Source organism: Phacochoerus africanus, chromosome 11, assembly GCF_016906955.1.
Source record: "Phacochoerus africanus isolate WHEZ1 chromosome 11, ROS_Pafr_v1, whole genome shotgun sequence".
Classification (NCBI taxonomy): Eukaryota; Metazoa; Chordata; class Mammalia; order Artiodactyla; family Suidae; genus Phacochoerus; species Phacochoerus africanus.
This window is the reverse complement of record NC_062554.1, coordinates 27,486,117-27,508,896: the sequence shown is the minus strand read 5'-3', so window position 1 is coordinate 27,508,896 and position 22,780 is coordinate 27,486,117. Positions and strand designations below refer to the sequence as shown.

The 22,780-nt window shown below is 36.7% G+C and overlaps 1 protein-coding gene across 2 annotated transcripts in view; it reads right to left on the bottom strand.

Moving 5' to 3' along the window:
- The window catches only part of CEP57 (centrosomal protein 57), a 43,863-nt gene extending 21,116 nt beyond the window's left edge, over positions 1-22,747 (bottom strand). The window contains exons 1-2 of one of the 2 annotated variants that reach the window (XM_047751835.1): positions 22,608-22,747; positions 13,302-13,458 (exon numbers count right to left, since the gene is read on the bottom strand). In XM_047751835.1, coding sequence (XP_047607791.1) covers positions 13,302-13,458; positions 22,608-22,652 — 202 coding nt within the window. In that variant the 5' untranslated portion in view covers positions 22,653-22,747. Of the gene's footprint in view, positions 1-13,301; positions 13,459-20,263; positions 20,306-22,607 lie in introns of those variants that run through there. The other variant, XM_047751836.1, reaches the window with a different exon arrangement.
- Between the last annotated feature and the right edge of the window lie 33 nt (positions 22,748-22,780).

Genomic DNA, 22,780 nt, shown 5'->3' with positions numbered 1-22,780 from the left:
GCAGCTTAGATCCCACGATGCTGTGGCTCTGGCACAGGCCAGCGGCTACAGCTCCTATTCGACTCCTAACCTGGGAACCGCCATATGCCACGGGTGCAGCCCTAAAGAGACTACAAAAAAAATATTAAATTGACAGGTGGGTACAGTGGAGCTCATGCTTTGGGAACAATACAATGTTAATTATTATCACATGATAATTGCTTAAAAAATCCATTTAAGGGCATCTTTTGAGTCTCTGAAATGTGCTAGCTACTCAAGTAAAAAGCACAATGCCATGGTAAAAACACTTCGAAGATTTTATAAAATGTTAAAAACATTCAACTAATTGTATAAAATTCAAAAACCGTCCCGAAATACATTATTAACAATCCATCTTTCTGGTTTTACTAATAGGATCACATGCAAAATCCAATTATAGAGCTTAAAACAGTCAAGTACAAAAAGGACTATTTTTTTCCTCTTTTTTTTTTTATTATTTAGGAAAAACGTAATCATTCTGCCCCTCAGAAGGTTTGATTATAATAGTGACATAAAAAAAGATAATACATATTCACTGTAGAAAACACAGGAAAATACAACTAACAGAAGGATGACTTGATAATCCTACTACCGAGAGATAATGATTATCACTTTGGGTTATTTCTTTCAATCTTTTTCTTTATGTGTAAAATAAATTGAGATAAAAATTGATCTAAGTTATGTTTTCCACTGGAACTGTGAACAATCCCTCACACAATCAGACTTAATAAATTATTTCCTTGGGATCAACTAGTTACTGAAAAACTAAGTTACTGGATCAAAATATTCATATTTTAAAATATTTATTTTTTCAATTTAAAAATTTTAAAATCTTCATATTTTAAAGGTTTGAACACAGTAAAGTAGCTTCAAAAACAGCTCCATCAATTGACACTATTATCATAAATACATGTCTTTGCCAATACAGATCATTATTAATTACAATAGCTCTGTTGCTATGAAACAGAAACCCATGCTGTTTTAATTATTTTATTTTGCATTTCTATTAAAAGTTTAAATATTTTGTATAAATTGTTGGCCATCCTTTACGTATTTCTTTGCTCATTTTTCTATAATTAAGTCCTCTACTCCATTTATTATTAATTCTAGTTTTTATACAAATATTTTGATTTTTTATAGTTATACCTAACAATTTCCCCATTAAGTTCTTTGTTTACATACAAGTTCTTCTGTAACCTCCAAATTAGATAAGCTTTGCATTTTCCTTTACTATAGCTTCACACACTTTTACATTTAATTCTTTAAGTCAAATAAAAGGTATTTTTGTGTTGAAAGAACTTCAAATGGCAACTTCTATCATATACCAAATTCACACACATATATACAGATATTATTATTATTTACACAGATACCCCAGACAGTTTTAGAACTTTCTTTTACTTTGGTTTCATTAATATAACACAAGTATTTTAATTATTAAAGCTTTAGAATATAAACATCAATACTGCCAGTCTCCCACATTATCTAAATCTTTAAAAACACTTCAAAATTCTTACCAGCTAAATATTCAGATTCATTTTGCTTAAACAATGACTTAAATGAAACACGATGTAAAATAAACAATAAATAGGAAGAATTAACACCTTTTAAAAACTGGGCCTTCTCACTCAAAACAACGCACAAACTCCCATTTATTAACATAATTCATTCATTTACCAAGTTTTTCAGTGCCTAAGATATGACAGGCCCCAAACAGGAGACTGACACATTTTATAATAGTCAGTTTATTCTTGCTGGTATGCAATGAGGCCATGTATGATTGCACTGGAAAGAACACAGATGTGAAACACAAATACACACACACAAAATCAACGGAAAAGAGCCCAGAAATAAGACTGGTATTTACAGGAACCGTAATTCTTTGATAAAGCTGGACTAATAGATAACAAATGTAAAGGAAAAAAGTAATATGAGCCATTTGAGGGTTTTTTTTGTTTGTTTGCCTCTTTTGAACCACTGAGTATTTTGTTAAAAACTTCATAATAGCAAACATTTCTTGCATTCCTTCATAAATTATATTTAATAGTATATGATTTTACTAGTATTTTACTTTTGCATTTAGTTACTGCAATTGGCTGGAACACTGCATTTCTGTTTGATACATTAACAACTGTGATATGGCAGGAATATGCTGCATTAACAAAAGACCCAGGGTAAAGTAAATGCTTTCCTTTTCTGCATTCTGGAGTGGCTAATTTATCATGGGGATTTTTTATTTAAACATTTCTCAAAACTTATTCCCTAAAACTACTTGATGCTGGAAACTTATAAGACTTTCACAACTTAAAAAAAAATTTTTTTCTAATCATCCCCTCCCCCATTTCTTTGTTTAAAAATATTTTATTAAGACACTCAAACCTTTTTAAAAAATATTTTTAGGCTTTTTGTCTTTTCAGGGCCGCACCCTTGGCATATGGAGGTTCCCAGGCTAGGGGTTGAATTGGAGCTGTAGCCACTGGCCTACGCCTAAGCTGCAGCAATGCGGGATCCGAGCCGCGTCTGCGACCTACACCACAGCTCACAGCAACGCTGGATCTTTAACTCACTGAGCCAGGCCAGGGATCAAACCCACCACCTCATGGTTCCTGGTCGGATTCATTTCTGCTGTGCCACGAAGGGAACTCCAAGACACTCAAAAATAGAGAACTAAACTTAATAGCCCTATAGGCACCTGCCACATTCTTATTTCTAACTTTTTGAATAACAGACTTATGTTCTTTCCTTAGAATCTTAGCATCTTTAGAATCTTAGAAGTTCCTTGGAATCCTCAGCATTTTTTATTTCAAAAACAAAAGACAAGTCAAGGATTAATTCTTTTCTTCCACTTTTCTTAGCCCTACTGCTTAACAAACTTGAATCAATGCTTATTTTTTCCAGCTAATTGACAAATAACTTGACATACACTGAATGTATAAATGTAAGATGTACAGCATGATGTGCTGATCTACATATATGGCAAAATTAATACAGTAGGTTAATACATACAATAAAATTTCTCCTTGTGATAAGGACCCAAGATCTACTCTCTTGTGTTAACTACAGTTGAGTATTTTCATTCTTTTCTTGTAATTATAAAAGTGCTTAAGATCATACTAATTTCCTTCTAAGGACTGCATTCCAAAAATTTAAATGTGTAAAGTTTTACCATTTTCTTCTGCAAAAAAAAAAAAAACACTGAAAAAATGTACATTAAGCAGAATTTAGAAAAAAAAAGGAATGAAAAGTTAAAACATGACACCTATAATCCTATCTCAGTATAATTACTATAAGCATTTTAGTAATTATAAAATTGAAATCCTTTTGGATTTTTGTTTTTTAAGTTAGTGAATTACTCCATCACTAGTTGAAATCACACTTATACAAATAAGTATTTCTCCATGTCAATCTAGGTGTATTTCTAGAACTCTATCCTTATACATACTCGTGTCTATGAACTTTCTATTCCACTAATGTCTAGTTCTGAACCAGTTCTACACTTCCAATTTTTTATGGCCACATTTATGATACACGGAAGTTCCCAGGCCATGGATTGAATCTGAGTCACAGCTGCGACCTACACTAAAGCTGTGGCATCGCTGGATCTTTTAACCCACTGTGCCATGATGGGGAACGAACCTGTCCAGATTCTTAACCCAATGAGCCACAGTAGAAATGCCCACACTTTCTATTTTTATAGCTCTATAATCCTGTTATTAGTTGGCAGGGTAAGGCCATCCTTTATATGGATAATAAAGTCTTCTAATAAAAGCCTGTTTGCACACATTATTCTTAGGCTGAACCTGTGGCATATGGAAGTTCCTGGGCCAGGGGTTGAATCAGAGTTGCAGCTGCGGGCCTACGCCACAGCTATGCAGGATCTGAGTTACCAGCAGCTTGAAGCAACACCGATTCCTTAACTCCACTGAGTGAGGCCAGGGATCAAATCCACATCCTCATGGACACTATGTCTGGTTCTTAACCATGATTCCTAGTTGGATTCGTTTCTGCTGCACCACGACAGGAACTCCTAATCTATTTCTTTTAATCCCATGTTCTTTTCACTCTGCTGCTGTGAGAAACTCCCCTCACACGTTATTCTTTAAATGATATTACAATACTAAGAATTTCCACTGAGTAACACTGCACAGCTCTGTGTATTCAAGTCTTCATGTATGCTCCTCACAGAGCACACACAACTGGCCTATGCTCAGTGACCAGGTGACTCTTCCACAACAGCACCCTTCCCAGGCCAGAGGGCTGAACTGTTTGGTTCCTTTTCTCCAATTAAGACTTACTTCCAAAGGAAGGATTATTCCAGAAGCCGCTTCACATGGCCCAAAGCCTTTGTTTCCAGTTGCTATCTAGATTTAAAATCCCAGCTTCTCCCCACTGTATCCTAATACCTGAGATTTGTATTTGGACTCCTAATAGTGTCCCTGAGGCTTTTGGCTTTACTTTCATTATATTTCTAGCATTTAGGTTATTTCTCTTTCCTGCTTTTAAGCCAGGTATTTTTTATTGTTATATGAAACTGCTGATATTTATCTATGACCCTTTTCTCTGACAGTAATATTGCCATCCATCCTTTTTATTTTTTATGTTTGTCTTTGCCAACTTTTAGTCTATGTCATTTTATTTGGCTTAAAATGCATGTATTGACTTTTGAGGTTTTTTTCCTTTTTTTTTTAAAAACATCACTTTTGTCGTCATACCTGATAAATGTCATCTCATTTTTTTTCCCATGGTATTTTATGCCTTCTAATTTTGTTTCCTTACTATTGTATTTTACTATATTAAGTATGGGCATCTTTGAAACTATCTACCTGGCTTATACACCTGTTTTCCTGGTTATTTCCTCTTCCCTCAACATGGCTCTAACTACAACTGATGTCTTCCTTTAGCTCCCTCTAACAAATCTGACCATGGCTGACTGGCCCATAGAGGGCACCCAACTGAAGCCCAGACAAGAGCTCTCTTCTCAGGATTTTTTGGATGCTGGTCCAAAAAGTAGAAGTCACTGTGGTATATGGAATGACTGGCCAAAGGGAATCTGCTATAGAGCACAGGGGACTCTACCCAGTATTCTGCGATAATCTATAAGGGAAAAGAATCTGAAAAAGAACCAATGAAGCTAGCTAGCTAGCTAGAAGAAGGACAACAGAAAACAGATGGGGAGAAAATGCTGGCCATGACTGAGTCTGTGGTTTCAAATGTTCTTTCAAGTCCTCCTGTATATCTATCTGCCTTTCTCTTCGTGGTTGTTCAATCCTCCCTTGCATGTGTGTAAAAGAAAAAAGATTTCTCTTTGCTAAAGCTGGTTCAGATTGGGAGTTTTTAATCACCTGCAGCTAAGTTTTCATTAACTGCTCTTTGTTTTCTAAGTTTTTATTAAATAAATCTAGTACCATAAAGTTATAAAATGACTTCATTATTATACCAATGGCTAACATATATTTAAAAATATAAAAGCAAATGAGTGCATATGCATACACACCCCAAATGCATTTTCTACATCAAAGAGATTCTATATGAAAAGAAGCTCATGTAAGATTTAACGGCAAACTTTTAACTTCATCCACTTACTTTTTTTAATTGGAGATTTTCTTAATTCAGATGATTAATTTACATTATATCTTCATTTTAAGTTATATTTTGACATAGCTTTTTAGTTTTATACTTAGTTTTCATACAGACATGCCTGCTTTATTGAGGTAAAAAAACATTCTGGGTGACAAAATGATGGATCTTAAGCTTTTTTTTTTCCTTAGAAAAGTGAGCAAGCTCTTGTTTTTTTTCCCCCTTCTAGTGCTCTCATATCTATGAGGTCATGTACCACTGCATTATTTATGTTCAAATAACCACATTACCTAGAATGACCCTTGAGTGGAATATATTCTATGTAGAAATGAAAAATGAAAGAGTCAGAGATTTTTAACTTCCTATATTGGGAACATATAAAGTGGGAAGTATATTTATAGAATAAGAAGCAAATTCAAATACTGATAGAAAAGTGACATACTGAAATATAGTAAATTCTGTATATAATTGTTTTTTCACAAATAAACGTTTCATAGCAAACACTAGATTTTTTTAAAAAAAAATTTATAATGTTTTTTTCACATTATAGCTGATTTACAGTGTTCTGTCAATTTTCTACTGCACAGCAAGGTGACCCAGTCACACATACATGTATACATTCTTTTTTCTCACATTATCATGCTCTAAGCAAACACTAGATTTAAAATTTTTATTCTCCTTACCTGCAGTAGTCCTGAAGATACATTTCAAAATGAAATACATTTTGGTTAGTTGAGCATGACAATGTAAGTTCTTCTGGAGAACTTAGCAAAGATAGATACTGAGGGAGTTCCCTTTTGGTGCAGTAGATTAAGGGTCTGATGTTGTCACTGCAGTGACTTGGGTCAGTGCTGTGGTGTGGTTTTGATCCCTCACCTAGGAACTTCCACATGCCACAGGCATAGCAAAAAAGAGTCCCGGTTTGCCATTCAGAGCTGTATTAAACATAGTAGATCTCAGTATCACCTCATTTTCTTTCTTTCTTGGCTGTACCCATGGCATATGTAAGTTCCCAGGCTAGAGGTTCAATCACAGCTGCAGCTGCCAGCCGCAGCAAAGCCAGTCCCGTGCCGCATCTGCAACCTACACCAGAGCTCATGGTAATACCGGATCTTTTAACCCACTGATCGAGGCCAGGGATTGAACTCACATCCTCTTGGATACTAGTCAGATTTTTAACCCGCTGACCCACAACAGGAACTCTTACTTGGAATATTTTTATCACAATATATTAGCACAAGTTTGCTGCAGGTTAAAGGAAAGGGGGGGGGGGAACCCCAGATCATTGCTACACATCTTCAATTTCCATAGTGTTTTTCTGTCTTGATAGCTCTTTACCCTTCTGAATATTTGCACTTGTTAGCTCACTGCTTAAATACTGCAGTTTTCCAAAACTCTTTTCTTCCTCCACGCTCATAGATTCATCTACTACTGTATCCTTGTTGATGCCTAAGTTCATTAGTGCAGCATTCCCTTTCGCATTTCACTTTTATCTTCACTTACTTATTGTTCATCTCCGCCTAACTCATAGGCTCTTAAAGCTGACAGAGCCAAAATTATCCTTCCTTCAAATGTTTTGTTTTACCTATAATCTGTCTTAATCACGCCACCTTTCATCCACAATAGAAACCTTGGACTCAAACCTCCATCTTCTTCACTGCCACACTGAAATATGCATGAATCTCTCCTAATCAGTCTCCTATTCTCTATCCCACAGGCAAAGGAGACCCCCCCAAAAACCTCCCCAACCCCCCCCAAAACCCTGAGTTTTCCTTAAACTGACATTGCTTCAGTTTAGAGTAATTTCTGACCTAAATTTCAGCTCAACAAACATTTTTTTGGAGTACATATGATGTGTAAGGCACTGTGTAAAGATGAAAGAGAGAATATAAAAATAACCGATAGTCCTTGCTTTCAAGGAGCTATTTTTCCGGATTCTGGAAAGAGAAGCTACCATCTACTCTTCCTGTATTTGGTTAAAACACTACTCTAGATGTATCATATTCTTTATTACACTGCTTCTTGAAGGATGGGGCATGGCCCGTAGGGAGGTAGAGCTCACCACCAGGGCCTGTGAGCTCAATACTACTTTCTCCATATGTCTAAGATTTTAATTACTCTTTTCACTGTGTTGACATTTGCAAAGATGATGCAACAGCAATGCTGGGGTAAAATTGCTGATTTTAGGACAAATCAAGACAGTGGCATTAAACCATAATTCTGGCATTGGACTCTTCCCTGCCACACACTACTAGTAAGAAAAAACAAAGCTACTTGTTTGCTGTCCCCAATGAAGCAGTAAAAATCATTAAATCGCAAACCTTGAGTTCACATCTACTTAATATTGTGCAACAAAATGGGAAGAATGCATCTGTAAAGTACACACTAAAGAATAATGGTCTTGATGTACAAATGTTTGCACAGTGAACTAAACCAAAACCATTTCCTTCAAAGGAACACCATTTTTACTTGAAAGAACTTATGTTAAACTATGACTATTCAGGCTTAAGATATTTTAGTAGTCATTTGCTAAAAAGAATGAGCTTATCTTAAATTTCTCAGATGACATGAGCCTTCAAAGATCTGACAATAACTATTGTCAATGATAAAATTCAAAGGTAAACTAAAACTTCCAAAAAAAATGTTATCTGTTCTGTGAACATTATAGTTTCTCAATATAAAGATTTTCTTCTATTGAGATGAGTGATATTAACGAATGTAATTTTTTGATACTGTATAGTGAGATATATCAATTTTCAAGAGTGTGTATAAGTCGGTATAATTTAAAAAATCATGCATGGGTAAAGGAGCCATTCAAAGTTCAAAACAAACAAATGAATTTCAGTGGAATAGTGCTTAAAAAAAGAAAAAGAAAGTTTAGAGGGCTGAACCTTGACTAACTTCTGGGAATTGGCTTTTGGAATGTTCTCTATGTTACTGATTGATAGGGTTGCTTTGTATGACTAGGGCATTGAATTCTGCTGCACAAGTCTGCCTAGACTGTGTAAACAATGTGTTTTATGATAAATATCTTGATTAAGTGGGCAAAAAGTGTTTGTGTGACCAACTCCAAATAAAAACCTGTGTCTCCGAGAGTTAAAAGGGCTCTCCTGGGCAGAAACACTGCACACACGTTGTGCAATTTATTGCTTGGGAGAGTAGTGAGTTTTATCTGACCACCATGAGAAAGAACTTGGGAAGCCTGCATCTGGATGTCTCCAGATTCCACTACAATAAACCACAGTTGTAATTACAACCACTGCTGAATCCTAAATCCTCGTTAATCTGTAACCACATAGGTGGTCTTAAGGTCCCAGAGTATAAAAAACTCAATAATGTTTTCAGATTCCACACTGCAACTAAATATTAAAAAGAACATATCAGCCACGTGGTGACAGAGAATCAAAGGTGGATACCCATAAATTGTTGAAAAGGCTGTTAAAGTTCAACTCCTTTCCAAATGCCTATCCGTGTAAGGCCAGACTTCTTTTTTTCCACACACATCAAAACAACTTATCTTCACAAATCGAATGCAAAAACAGATACTAGAATCAAGCTGTCTTCTATTAAGACGGAAAGACAGGATTTACAAAGTGCAAAATAAAACAATGTTACTCTTTGTATGTAGTATGTTTTTTAAATATGGAAAATACTCTTCATCAAAATATGTATATACACATGGAATGGGTTTCCTGGATCAACAAAGTTTGAGATCTGACATTTTAGAAGAACACATGGGCAGTAAATTATTATCAATACCTAACACAAGCGTTATAAACTCGACTCTTCTCATTGGTCACAATGCCACTGAGCTTTCCAATAGAGACTTATAATAGGGATAAAGAGCAGCTTGGGACAGTAAAAGACCCCAGACTAGTTGCCAGCAACCCCACCAGTTTATCTCAGCATATCATACATATATTATCATTTCATTTTCCATATGTACTATAGTCTATGAAAGGTTGAAAAGCACTGGCCTAGGAAAACTGCCCACCTTGCTTCAAACATCCAAGCCATTCTTCACGTTTCTATCATCTGAAATGTACTGAACAAATAATGAGCTATGAGTTATACTCAAAGTCTTTGTAATGATGTTAGCATTTTTTAAAAGGGCTCTCTAAATACATTAATATATTTTTTGAAGGCAGTAATAATTTCAAATTTCTTGCTCCTTTCTTTTCTAACAAGTTCAAAATGAATGCAAGAATTACAAGGACAATTATCTCTTTCCATAGCATTAATCAAATTATATTTTCAAATTGAGTTTCAGATAGCAAAGTGAAATGGTAATTTAGTAACAAAAATACATTAAACCATAACTAAGCTAGAAAAGAGTAACAAGTTCCCCCCTCTAAAGTATTAGTGAGAAAAAAAAAATTTACTAGGTATTTAAAGAAGTTTACCATACCAAGTACGTATTAAAAACAAGCCTCCTTTTGGTAAATACTTGAGAGTTTACTGAGCAAAGGAAAAAGTGGGAAGAGAAAATAGTTTTGATATTGCATATGTTAAAGTAATCATTTAGAGGTGTTTCTTCATCAGTAAATTATGTTTTTTTTGTTTGTTTGTTTTTGCTTTTTAGGGCTGCACCCATGGCATATGGAGGTTCCCAGGCTAGGGGTCTAATGGAGCTATAGCTGCCGGCCACAGCCACAGCCACACAGGATCCTTAATCCACTGAGAGAGGCCAGGGATCAAACCCACAACCTCATGGTTCCTAGTCAGATTTGCTTCCGCTGCGCCACGATGGAAGCTCCTTCATCAGTAAATTATGAATATACCTATCTTATACAATTTTTCTGTGAGGAGTAAATGAAAATATATTTGCTTTGTCTGGATTACTACTGCATTTCATTCCTTTCATTTTTTTAAAAGTTTAATTATTACTATTGTGGCAATTATATTTACCAATGATTCTCTAGCTAAGAGTGTTATATTTTAGCCACATATGAATTATACAGGCGTTTGTAAGTTAGTTTAGGAGTCCTTTTGTTTGTTTCCAAGTAGGAAATGCATTGCAAATTTTTAAAAATCAATCTCAGAATAACTGTTTTGTAAACTGTGGACTGACTATATAGTAAAATATTAGGTATATAACAATACCCAAGTATAGCTACCAGTGTACATCCTAGCCCATAAAAGGGCCTTGAAAATGGTTGCTGAAATCAATTTAACCTGAGGTCTAGTGTTTTTTAAGAATTTCAGTAATTGATACTCAATTTTCTAACTAGAAACACCTTATTTATAAGCTAACTGTACCTCAGAGATGATGATAAAATGCAAATTAGTTTAATGGTTAATAAAACAATCGATAAAGTGCTACTCATCAAAATATAACAGTTACAGACTTTTGGCAATGTAGAAAAATAACAAAAGCTGGATAACTTTCAAATAACATAGGTTAAAAACCCAAAGATAAATAACGGAAACCCACAGTGGAACAAAAACCAGTTAAGTTTTACTAATTTTTTTACTAAAAAAAAATAAGCACACACACACAAACATGCAGGAGTTCTAGCAGGAATACAAAGTCTAAGAATTAGATATTAATCCTACTACATCTAGTTCTGATCCTTATATCTAAAGAAATTTTTTAAAAAGTAAAAGCAAATTTTAAAAAGAATCTAAGAGTAAGAAAAATTAAATGGGGCAGATTTATTCACAGAGTCATCAAATGTTTATTAGTTAGCAACATAAGCTAAATTCTGCTTGTGAGTAGCTAGTGGTTTTAAGGAATATGAGGGCGGAAGCATAGAAAGAAGAATGTAAACAAGAGAAATAATAATGTAGAAAACAGTGAGACCAAGCTTCCTGCAGAACATGGGATAAGCATTATGATCCATTATACTTTTACAGTGTTTTTGGTATCAATCCAATGATATCTATCTTCAATACGGAGAGACACAGAAACCACTTCCCCCTCTACCAGACAATAAATTGAAGCCTATGAGGTGTGACCAGAGGAGCAAGAGAGCCTGGAAGAGACATTTGAGAAGAGCAGAGAGAGTTTATGTGTTGAGGAAGCTAGTAGAAAGGGAGACTTCTCAGAAGAAATAATATATAATCCAGCCTTTAGAAAAAGAGTATAATTCTACAACCGAAAAACTTTAATAAGAGGGTAGAGCATGAGAAATGCTTGTAAAATTGACATGGCTGGTGTGGTACACAGAACAAACCCCCGGAGATGCCTGTGTCCTAATCCTAGAATCCCTGAATACCTGTTATATGGCAAGAAGGACTTTGGGAGATGTAATTAAAGCTATGGACCTTAACAGAGAGAGAATGTTTCTGATTATTTCAGTGGGCTCAGTCTAACTAAACACATGAGCCCTTAAGAGCTGACAATTTTCCCTGGCTGTAATTAGAAAGATGCAGCAATAGAAGTCCAAGAGATTTGAAACATGAGAGAAGACGTGACCCACCATTACTTGTAGGGGACCACAAGAAAAGCATGAGAAAGAATGCAGACAGCATCTAGGAACAAAGACTAGCTTGGACTGAAAGTCAGCAAGACAATGGAACCACAAGTTCTACAACCACAAGGAACTGAACTTGGCCAAGAATCTGAATGAGCTAACAGTAGACACCTCCTCCCTTGACTCTCTAGTAAGGAACACTGTGATTTCAGTCCTGTAGGACCCCAAATAGAGAACCCTGCCCAAATTTTTGACCTACAGAAACGGTGAATACATTTGGGTTATTTAAAGCTGCCAAGTTTTTTGGCAGTCTGTTCCAACAGCAAGCAAACTAATAGAGATGGCAAGTTTCATTTCAGGAACAAATACGTTTCAAAGAAGCCAGAGCAAAGGATGTGTAGGTAAGAAAGGATGGAAGAGTGGCTAGGGGGATAAGGCTGGTAAAGCAGGTGGAACCTAGGTTATAAAAAAATCAAAGACTTTGTTATTTAAGCCATAGAAAGGTGCTGAAACTTTAAAGTGGGAGAGATGATGGCTAACAGAAAATGGCAGCAATACTGTTAAATGGGGACAAGAGGGAGACTAAGGGCGGGGAAATTGGTTAGGAGTGCACCACATTACCTATGCAAGAGATGATGAGAGCCTGAACCAAATCAATGAGAATGAAGAGACAAACAGAACCAATACGTTTTTGGGATATTTCAGAAGGAAAACACAAGTCTTGGTTCCTGAACGATGCTGGAAATGACAGAGCAGTCCCAAATGACTAAAAGCAATTTAGTTTCGAGGATCTGGTAGATGACGATGTTTAATAAACAACAAAAGAAAGGCATGTTTTAAAGAGGTTAAAAACAGGAAGGGGGAAATATACTCTCCTCTAATTTTATGTCTTTTTTTATTTTTATTGTTGCCATTTCTTGGGCCGCTCCTGCAGCAATACGGAGGTTCCCAGGCTAGGGGCTGAATTGGAGCTGTAGCTGCATATGGAGATTCCCAGGCTAGGGGTTGAACTGGAGCTGTAGCTACCGGCCTACACCACAGCCACAGCAACGCAGGATCCGAGCTGCATCTGCGACCTACACCACAGCTCATGGCAATGCCGGATCCTTAACCCACTGAGCAAGGCCAGGGATCGAACCCGCAACCCCATGATTCCTAGTCGGACTTGTTAACCACTGAGCCACGACTGGAACTCCTCTCCTCTAATTTTAAATGGAAGACACAATTAAGAGGTTTTATCAGTGAGCAAACACATGCAAAACCCACATCTATCTTGTTAGGCTCTATTACCTCTGCTGTTGCTTTCCGGATAGGCAAATGTAGGCTTATTTGGGGAGCGTCGTAGATCACTGTTAAGGAAAGGCTTATCGGGTGGATATACTACATACGGAGATGAGGAATGGCGAACCATACTTCCACTAGACTTTGATGGTTCTGCTAAGATGTTCTGAAAAATAAAAATACAGAAATTATCTTTTCAAAAATTTAAACCACAAATAGCATGTATGTTCATATGTTCATGACTAAGAATTGGACTGTCCTATGTTCCACTGATAGAGACAACAGAAAAAATAGAATCCAATGACCATACACAACAGAATTCAATCACTACTTAAAAATAATAAAGCTTTTAAAGTGTTATAAGTCTAAATACAACCATATGCCAAACACCATAAATAGGAAATAATATTCACACAACTTGAACACGTTGCACAGATACTTAAATATAGTACTCACAAAGGACTTAATACAGTTTCTTTAAAAAAATATGTACTTTAAGATATAAATTTGGAAAAGAAAATATTTTTTATAGTATCAAAAACTGGTACAAAGCAACTGAATTAATCTATCCCCAATCAACTAAATACTTTCTGAAAATCTATATACTTTCTGAAAATCTATCAAAGTCCAAAACTCTGTGATAAACGGAAAGAAAATAAGGCAGAACCCTGTCTCAAAGATTTTACATTCAGTTGGGGAAAAGAAGAGGGAAGCCATTAGAAACACTGAAGTTTATCAAACATCTAAACATAAAACTCTATTTCCACACATACACCAGTGTGTCATTTGTCATTCTCTTCAATTTGGGATTATGTTCCACATGACAATTTCGAGTGCAGGGGATGCTAACTGGGGAGTTTTGTTTGTTATAGGTGACTTCTTATTGGTAGAAAGAGGTTGAGTGGGAAAAGCTCAGATGGAAGATAGGGCTGCTAGCTGCTCAAAACTCTCAGACATCCATCCTTATTCAAATAGCCACAGGAAACTAGGTTCTCAACTCTTACCTTTGGCTAACTATGACTATAAAGCACAATAATCTATGTCCAAAAGTACAAAGGAACAATGAATATTTACAATACAGTAAATGGCCTCCTGGAATAAACAAAGGTCATCAAAATAACTGTACTGTATCTGAATCTTATTAAAAACTGGAGATTGTACTGCCATCTTAAAATTCATGCAATTTTCCAGTTGACTTAAGAAAGCAAATTGAAAAACAAAACAACACACTATGGCTGTGGAAACTAAGACAGCAAAGACCTTGGAAGGGGTAGTAAAATCTCAAAGTGGTACTTAATGCTACTCTACTGTGAAAGGGTGTTCACATGCAATAAGAACTAAGAGTTGGCATTTTTTTAAAATTTTGGGCAAAATGACATCAAGTTTTGGAGGCGGCTGGAAAACAGGGTGTTTTCAATTCTTAAAATACATAATACTGCCAAGGCTCTTGCAAAACACCATGAATAATCACATAGCTTAACTTTAAGTACCATTTTTCACAGAGAACCTTATGCCTCCGTACAACCTACTAGAATCCTATCATTTATAACAACTACTATTCAAAGAACAATGGTTAGGAAACATTTAACATATAATGAAGACAAACCATGAGCAAATTCACTTATGACTTTCTTTTCCTAATTAATTTACTTTTTTTCTTTTTTGGCTTCACCCATAGCACATGGAAGTTCCTGGGCCAGGGATCGACTCCAAGCCACAACTGGGGCAATGCTAGATCTTTAACCCACTGCACCACAGAGGAATGCTGTCACTTATGATTTTCAAAACAAATTTTATTAGTATTACCAAATACTGCACAAATATTAACAGAAGAACTGTGCATAAATAATCTGCCAAAAACCAAACCAAAACAAAATGAGAACAAACCACTTTTGTTAAATTCACTGCCTCCTGGCTCTTGTAAAATTTTTTAACAGTTCAAGATTTGCCCTTCAACTTGTCACACATATTTCATCAAAATCCTGCTTGATTTGGCTTCCTAGCAAATAACAAATTGCACAAATGTCATAGGAAGGCAGTGAAGAAAATGTAAATATTGAGTTGAGACTGCTATCCTTAGAAAGGTCTGCCAGCAAGGTTGGTTCCAGGCAGGTTATCTCAGAACTTGAATTTTGGGAAGGTTCTGAATACTGTCATCATAAGAGTCAGGGGTCACCAAGACCAGCCCTGGACTCAGTGATTTGCTAGAAAAACTGGCAAACTCGACATAGAGTTATACTTACGGCTACAATTTATTACAGCAAAGGGTACAGAGCAAAATCAGAGAAAGGAAAAACTGTAAAAGATCAGGCACTTCCACAATTCCTTTCCAGGTGGAGTCATACAGGAGGATGTGCTTAATTCCTCCAGCAACCTAACAGTGACAGGTCTGTCAAATGGCATCTACCAACGAAGCTCATGAGACTCAGTGGTCAAGGTTTTTATTGGAGGCTGGTCATCTTCCTGACTCCGAGAAGGAAGGCAGGTGTTCAACATTGTTTGTATAAACAGTTTTAAGTGCAGTGAACCACTCTTTTATCACTTACTGTTAAAGTTCTATATCAGTATAGGAAAATATCACTCAAGTTCACAGATGCCAACCAAGAGCTAACTTTGCAAACATCTTTCTAAAAGTAGCAGTCATCTGAGATTATGGAAGAGTTCAAGAGAATTCTTGCCTTCAATGCTATATGCCATCCAATCATGGTACTTGAGAACTATGGTAGGACAAAGGATACTTTAAGCAGAACGTTTATGCTCTCTCCTCTCATACGAGTATTAAAAACAACAATCCATAAACTCAAACTCCCAATAGACTTTACAATCTACACTTTCATCAGCTGGGTTGATCCTCATGACAATCCTGACAGGTAACTGACAAGTGAAAAAGTATCTCCATTTTATACCTCAGGAAAATATACCTGGATTTATTTTCAGAACAATGAACAAGTTATTTTAGATTCAGCACACTGTTTTTTCCTAACACATTTATGTTCTCCCTTTAATTATCACAAGAACCTTGTGAAACAAGCATAGCAAATATTACTGTCCCCATGACATTTGGAGGTTCCCAGGCTAGGGGTCGAATCGGAGCTGTAGCCACCGGCCTACACCAGAGCCACAGCAACGCGGGGTCCAAGCCGCGTCTGCGACCTACACCACAGCTCACGGCAACGCCAGATCCTTAACCCACTGAGCAAGGCCAGGGATGGAACCCACAACTCATGGCTCCTAGTCGGATTCGTTAACCACTGTGCCATGATGGGAACTCCTCTGTCCCCGTTTTGCAGATGAAATGACAGAGGCTAGGAAAACTTGAGCCATTTGCTTAAAATTTCATAGGTTCTAAGGAGCAAAGTCCAAGTTCTAATCCAATCCTCTTCCCATGACCACAATCATTCAATAAATACTTTTCCAACTAAAATGATAGGATTCTATGAGACACTTTCCAAATTAAAAGCAAAATGTTTAACCTGACCACTTTATGGTGGTTTTAGCTGTTAGGGCAAATATTCTACTCAGGAACATTTATGATTCAAATACTCATTAAACATCTCTGAATACTGTGTTAAGTATGAAGGATGATCAAAAAAATGGTATATTTGGCTTCTTTTCAAACAGAATATGCAACATGGCTGGAAGAAAACGAGTACATAAAAATTTAAATACCATTTAGCAAATCACACCCAACTATATAAAAATCCATCCCACTAAAGTGAAAATCAATATTATTAACAAATGCAAAAAAAAAAATTCAATAAAATTTAATATCTAGCCATTACTACATATCTCTTCTGTGTAGAAAATCTACACAGAAAAATGGCAATACATTTAATGGTGCAAATTTTAAAATGTTTTGAATTCTTTTAAATTCAAAAACAAGGCAAAGATATCTATAAGACAACATTTAATCAATGTTGTGCTGCATTTCCTAAACTGCACATTAAGATAATGAAAATAAATAACAGATATTAAGATTGAAAATGGATTTAAGTCAAACTTCATGGATTATGATCATCTAAAAAGAAAACACAAAAAAATCCTCAATTATTAGAACTGAAGTTCAGGAAAGTTGCTGTGTAAAATTAACGTAACCAATAATGACTGTACATACAAGTTAGAAAATGCAACTTATGAAAACATATAAAAAATAGCTACTGCTAGTAAAAACAGCTTACTATTTAAGCTTAGTAAATGTACAAGATTTGAGAAATTATGAACTTTATTAAAACTGGAGTAGCATAACATGTTCAGATAGATCAATAGTTAAAAGTGTCAGTTATTCCCCAAATAAACTAGAAACTGAATGCAATTTCAATCAAAATTCCAATACCAGATTCTAGAATTTCTACTAAAGAATAGCAAAGGACCAAGAAAAGCTTACATTTCTCTTGAGGAACAAGGAAGATAGCTGCCCTCTCAAACAAATAAAAAAGAAAAATCATTAAGACAGAGAGTTATAGACATAGGGAGACAAATACAACAATGGAACAAAGAGCCAGTAACACACCCACACACATGGAAATTAATATGTTGACAGCTGGTACTGTAAACCACTGGGGAAAGGATGAATTTTAACAAGTAATGCTGAAATAATTGTGTATCTTAAGTAAAACATGAAACTGGATCCCTACACAGCAAACAAGTCAATTTCAAGCAAATAAAAGATTTACAAGGCCCCAACTTTAAAATTTGTAGAGAAAAATATAGCAGAATATTATTAAGGCCTTGGCAATAAGGAAGAACTTTAACCAAAAAGCACTAATCATAAAAGGATACATCTTCTTACATTTAAATAAAGAATCTTGTTAAACAAAAGATATCATAAAAGGACGAGCCAAAGAGTATTCAGAATACGCCAAACAGGTGAGGATTAACATCCAAAACACATTAAGCAACTATACATCAGCCAAAAAAAAAAAAAAACAGACAAACCACTGGAAAACAGGTAAAAGGTACCAACAGGCATTCACAGAATTAACAACAAAATCCACAAGACTAGAAAAACTATGAAAAAAAGTGTATCTTTACCAATGGTCAGGGAGCACAAAAAAGACCAAGAATAGGCTATCATTTCGCACTCATCACTTAGCCATAATAAATAAATAAATAAAGCAACGCAACACCACCTGTTAGAGAGGATATATATTAAAGGAGACTGATGCTGGTAACATATAGTAGTACAATCACTTTGAGAAGCAATGTAGCATTTCGAAATAAGCACACACTCTATGACCTAGCATTTCAATGAACTATTCTCTCCTCTTTTAAAAAAAAGAAAAAGAAAGAAAAGGGAAAGTTCAATCTGCAGTTTGAAGTCACTGCTCCTCCAACTATTTGGTTTTGGGACTCCCTTACACTCTTAAAAATTAACGAAGACCCCAAAGAGCTTTTGCTTATGGGAGTAATGTCAATTGATATTTATCACATGAAAAACCCAAACTGAGGAAATTTAAAGATATTTACTAATTTAAAAATAAACCCATGAAAGTTCCTGTCGTGGCTCAGTAGGTCACAAACCTGACTAGTATCCATGAGGATGTGGGTTCCATCCCTGGCCTCCCTCAGTGGGTTAAGGATCCAGAGTTGCCATGAACTGTAGTGTAGGTCGAGGATGCAGCTTGCATCCTCCGTTGCTGTGGCTGTGGTGTAGGCTTTCAGCTGCAGCTCCGATTCAACCCCTCCTAGCCTGGGAACTTCCATATGCTGCAGGTGGGGCCCTAAAAAAAACCAAAAAAAAAAAAAACCTCACAAAATCAAAACCAAAAAAACCCCCATGACATTATCATAAATAGAACTTCTGAGTGAAAACAACTATATCATCCAAAAAGTTTAGTGAAAAGTGTGGCTCTGTTTTACATTTTTGCAAAGCTCTTTAATTCTTGGCTTAAAAAAATGCTGCTAACTTCTTTTATTTGCTTCTGCATTCATTCTGTTTTGGTTGATGTATATGAAGAATCTTGTCTCCCACAAAGTGAGTGAATAAGGAAGGATACTGCAGATCCCCTGAGAGGGTCTCAGGGCCTACCAAAGGTCTTTAGACCACTCTTTGAGAAATGTTACTCTCGAAACACTTTAGCACACATGGAACATACAGAGATACCCACAACAGGATTGTTTACAGTAGCTGGCAAACAAATGAACAAACTCTAAAAACCCGAAAGCCCATCAAGACACTATACTACACAGAAATATAAGAGGCTCTGCTATTTGCTAGCTATGTAACCTTGACTTAACCTGTGCCTCACTTTGCTCATTTGAAAATGGAAATACTAATGCCAACCTCATAAGATTATTGTGAGGATTAAGTGAATTTATATATGAAAAATATTTAAAATGCTGATCAGATCAGATAGTACTATACAAGTATTATATATTGTTATAACCTCAAAATGTATATGAGTAAAAGCAGGAAGATGAATAAAGGGGCATGAAAGTATTCACTGTCTTTCTTAAAAATTAATCTTGTCTTTCTCAAAAACCAATCTTTTATATATTGTTATGAAATCTCTGACATATTCATAAAATATTTTTATGAGAAATAAAAAATAGAGTGTTGGTTAATGGACCTGGCTAAAAAGCCAGGGAGATCAAATAGATTAGCTTATTAATTAAGTTCAAGGTCATATAAGAGTGTTTGACCACGGTTACTGGGAATAGTTAAAAAAAAAAAAAAAGACATTCTTCTGTTTCAACACTATGCTGTCTATATTTCTATTCATATCATTATGCCTGATCACAATTATTTTTCTGAGGCTCTCTACTAGTGAGTTAATACATAGCAATCATTCAATAAATGTCAGCTGCTAGCCCTTACTCTTCTTGCTGTGTGAAAGAATGCTTACAAGAAGTGCTTACAAGAACAATTCAAATGTATCACCTATTGCCATGTTGTTCTCATTTAAGATTTACCTTGTAGCTGCTTCCTAAAGATTACACTATTTGTGAATCTACCTGTTAAAAATCCTTACCTGCTAGGAGTTTCCATTGTGGCTAGTATCCGGACTAGTATCCATGAGGATGAGGGTTTGATCCCTGGCCTTGCTCAGTGGGTTAAGTGCGTTGCTTTCAGCTGAGCTGTGGTATAGGTTGCAGAGGTGGCCCGGGAACATCCACATGCTGCACGTGGGGCCCTGAAAAGAAAAAAAAATCCTTACCTACTAAAAGCATCTTCATTTACTAAACTTGCTCTATGCTAGGTTTATTGATGTTAAATACACAAATTGTTAATGTCCACAACCCTGAAATCTCATTATGAGTCATCTTCTGAGTTCATGTTGTAGTTTTTAAAAGGTCTTTCTTCTGTTGATTTTATTATCAACTGTTTATTAAGTTAGAGTGCTTTTTAACCTCTATTGGAAATGCCAGCCTTATTTCTGACAGGACAATAGTGTCTTAGCAGGGCCATTTCTTATACTCTGATAAACTAAATTTAGTCATTTTTGAGACATAGTGACCTCCAAATTAGACATTTGATGCAGCAGGTCAAGTTATACTTTGATTTGTAAAGGATCCTAGATATTCATAGCAAATTTCTCCATATTTAGAATCCACTTAAAGCTGAGCTTAGCATATTATATATATATATACACACACTATGTATATATATACTATGTGTGTATATATATATATATATATATATATATATATATATGCTTTCCTAGTAAACATTCCATAGAATTTCTGTCCAGGCTACCTTAAAGACTAATGGTTAACCACATCCCAGTAACCACTCAGCTAGATGGCCTTGGCAGAATTCAGCTCAATTCAACATTCATAGGAATTTTCCTTGCTTAGTTTCCAAGTGCTATTTTGAGAGCAATGAAAAGACCCCCATGCCAATTATCTTTAATTACTTATCTTTTCTCCCAATTAAACTGAAGTAGTAATCACAGCTCATATCTCATCTATCTACTGACACTTAATAGTCTAACAGTTCCTCTTTCATCTTCTCATTTACTGACCTAATTCCTGAATAACTCCAATTGCTTCATTCATTCCTTCTTCTTAATCTTCCCTGATCTCTTAATTCGCTACCCTCCTTGTGCTGAAACCCTGAGGATCACTCTGGCCTCATTATCACATATCACCAAAAGCTGAAACAGGAAAAAGTGTCTTTTCACCCAGGTGACTCTGCTCTTAGTAACCTTTCCCTGTTAACGTCTATGACATTACCTTACGGTGATATTCTCCTGCCTTCTCCCCTCACCATCCCTCTCTTCTTATTTTAATCTATTTTTACAATTCTTCCAAAGGGACTCTACACCCACACTACCTCTCTGCTCATTCCAAATTTTTTTCAAGGTTTCTGGAAGCACCTATTGTCTTGGCACATATTCCAAAATGCCTGTGGTGCTTTGTTCTCCTTCCTTTTCTGTTCCTGGGACAAGCATTTGCGAATCCTTCACCACCCAACTAGCTCTCTCTTCTCTCACCAAGCAGTGCTCATCACTCTTGGCTCGGTTTTTCCAGCATGGTGGCACTTATGAAACAATACTGTGTATTAATCTAACTACGTGTAGATTCCTTCAGTGTTTGCTCCTTCAGAGGGATTCTGCTCTATTCATCTGTGCAATCCTAGAGCCTTTTAAAAATACGCCAGACACTCAGCATTTGCTGCATGAAGAGATAATGGCTCTAACTTGAGCTTCTTCACATTCACATTCACTTCCCATCTATTCCCAGAGCGGCGGGTACCAGCCCAATTCAACAAAATACTAGTAACAGGCTTGTGACTCTAGCGGAGGCCAAAACAATATTTAAGATCAGCTCCTCCTGTCGCCTCTCTAAAACGACCTTTACACAGAGGTCATCGGAATAAGGAAGGCGGTGGGATGAATGCAGAAGGAAGGATGGAAGAACAAAAGGGAGGGAGTACTGCTGGCAAAGCAATCAGCAGAAGCACTGGAGACTGTGGATTATTCAACAGCTGCCAATTAAGGCAACTAGAGCGCCTACCTGGTCTCGGGGCGCTTTCAAGCCTGGCCGTTACACCCACGTGACCCAGGAGCACAGCTTTCGCAGCACGGGGTGCGTGTGGGTAATCATCCCTGCGGGTCCCGGCAATGAAGGGCCACCTGGGCGGTAAGCAGAAAGGGGCAGGGGGCAGAGACCCGCCGGCCGGCCGCTTTCAATGAACGGTACAGCCCAGGCAGAAGAGCGGTGGGCGCCGAGGTAGTCCGGGGAGATGTAGGCGCCCCGCGCCGTTCCCCAGAACGGGTAAGATGCTGAGCCGACATAGCTCTGAAGAGTGAGGAAGAGCAAAGGGGCGCCAAGACCGAAACGGGACCTATTCGAACGTCCACCGCTTCTTACCGAGAATTGAGAAGCCGAAGTCTCAGAGACCGACGCTGCCGCCATCTTCGTGCCTGCCTAGCGGACCTCTGCAGTCCCGGAGCGGCCCGGGTGCGCGCGCTGTTCTTCAAGCTTCGAGAGCCGCCCGCCAGGGACGACCCTAAGCCAAACCCCTGATGGAAGGGGCTGGGGTG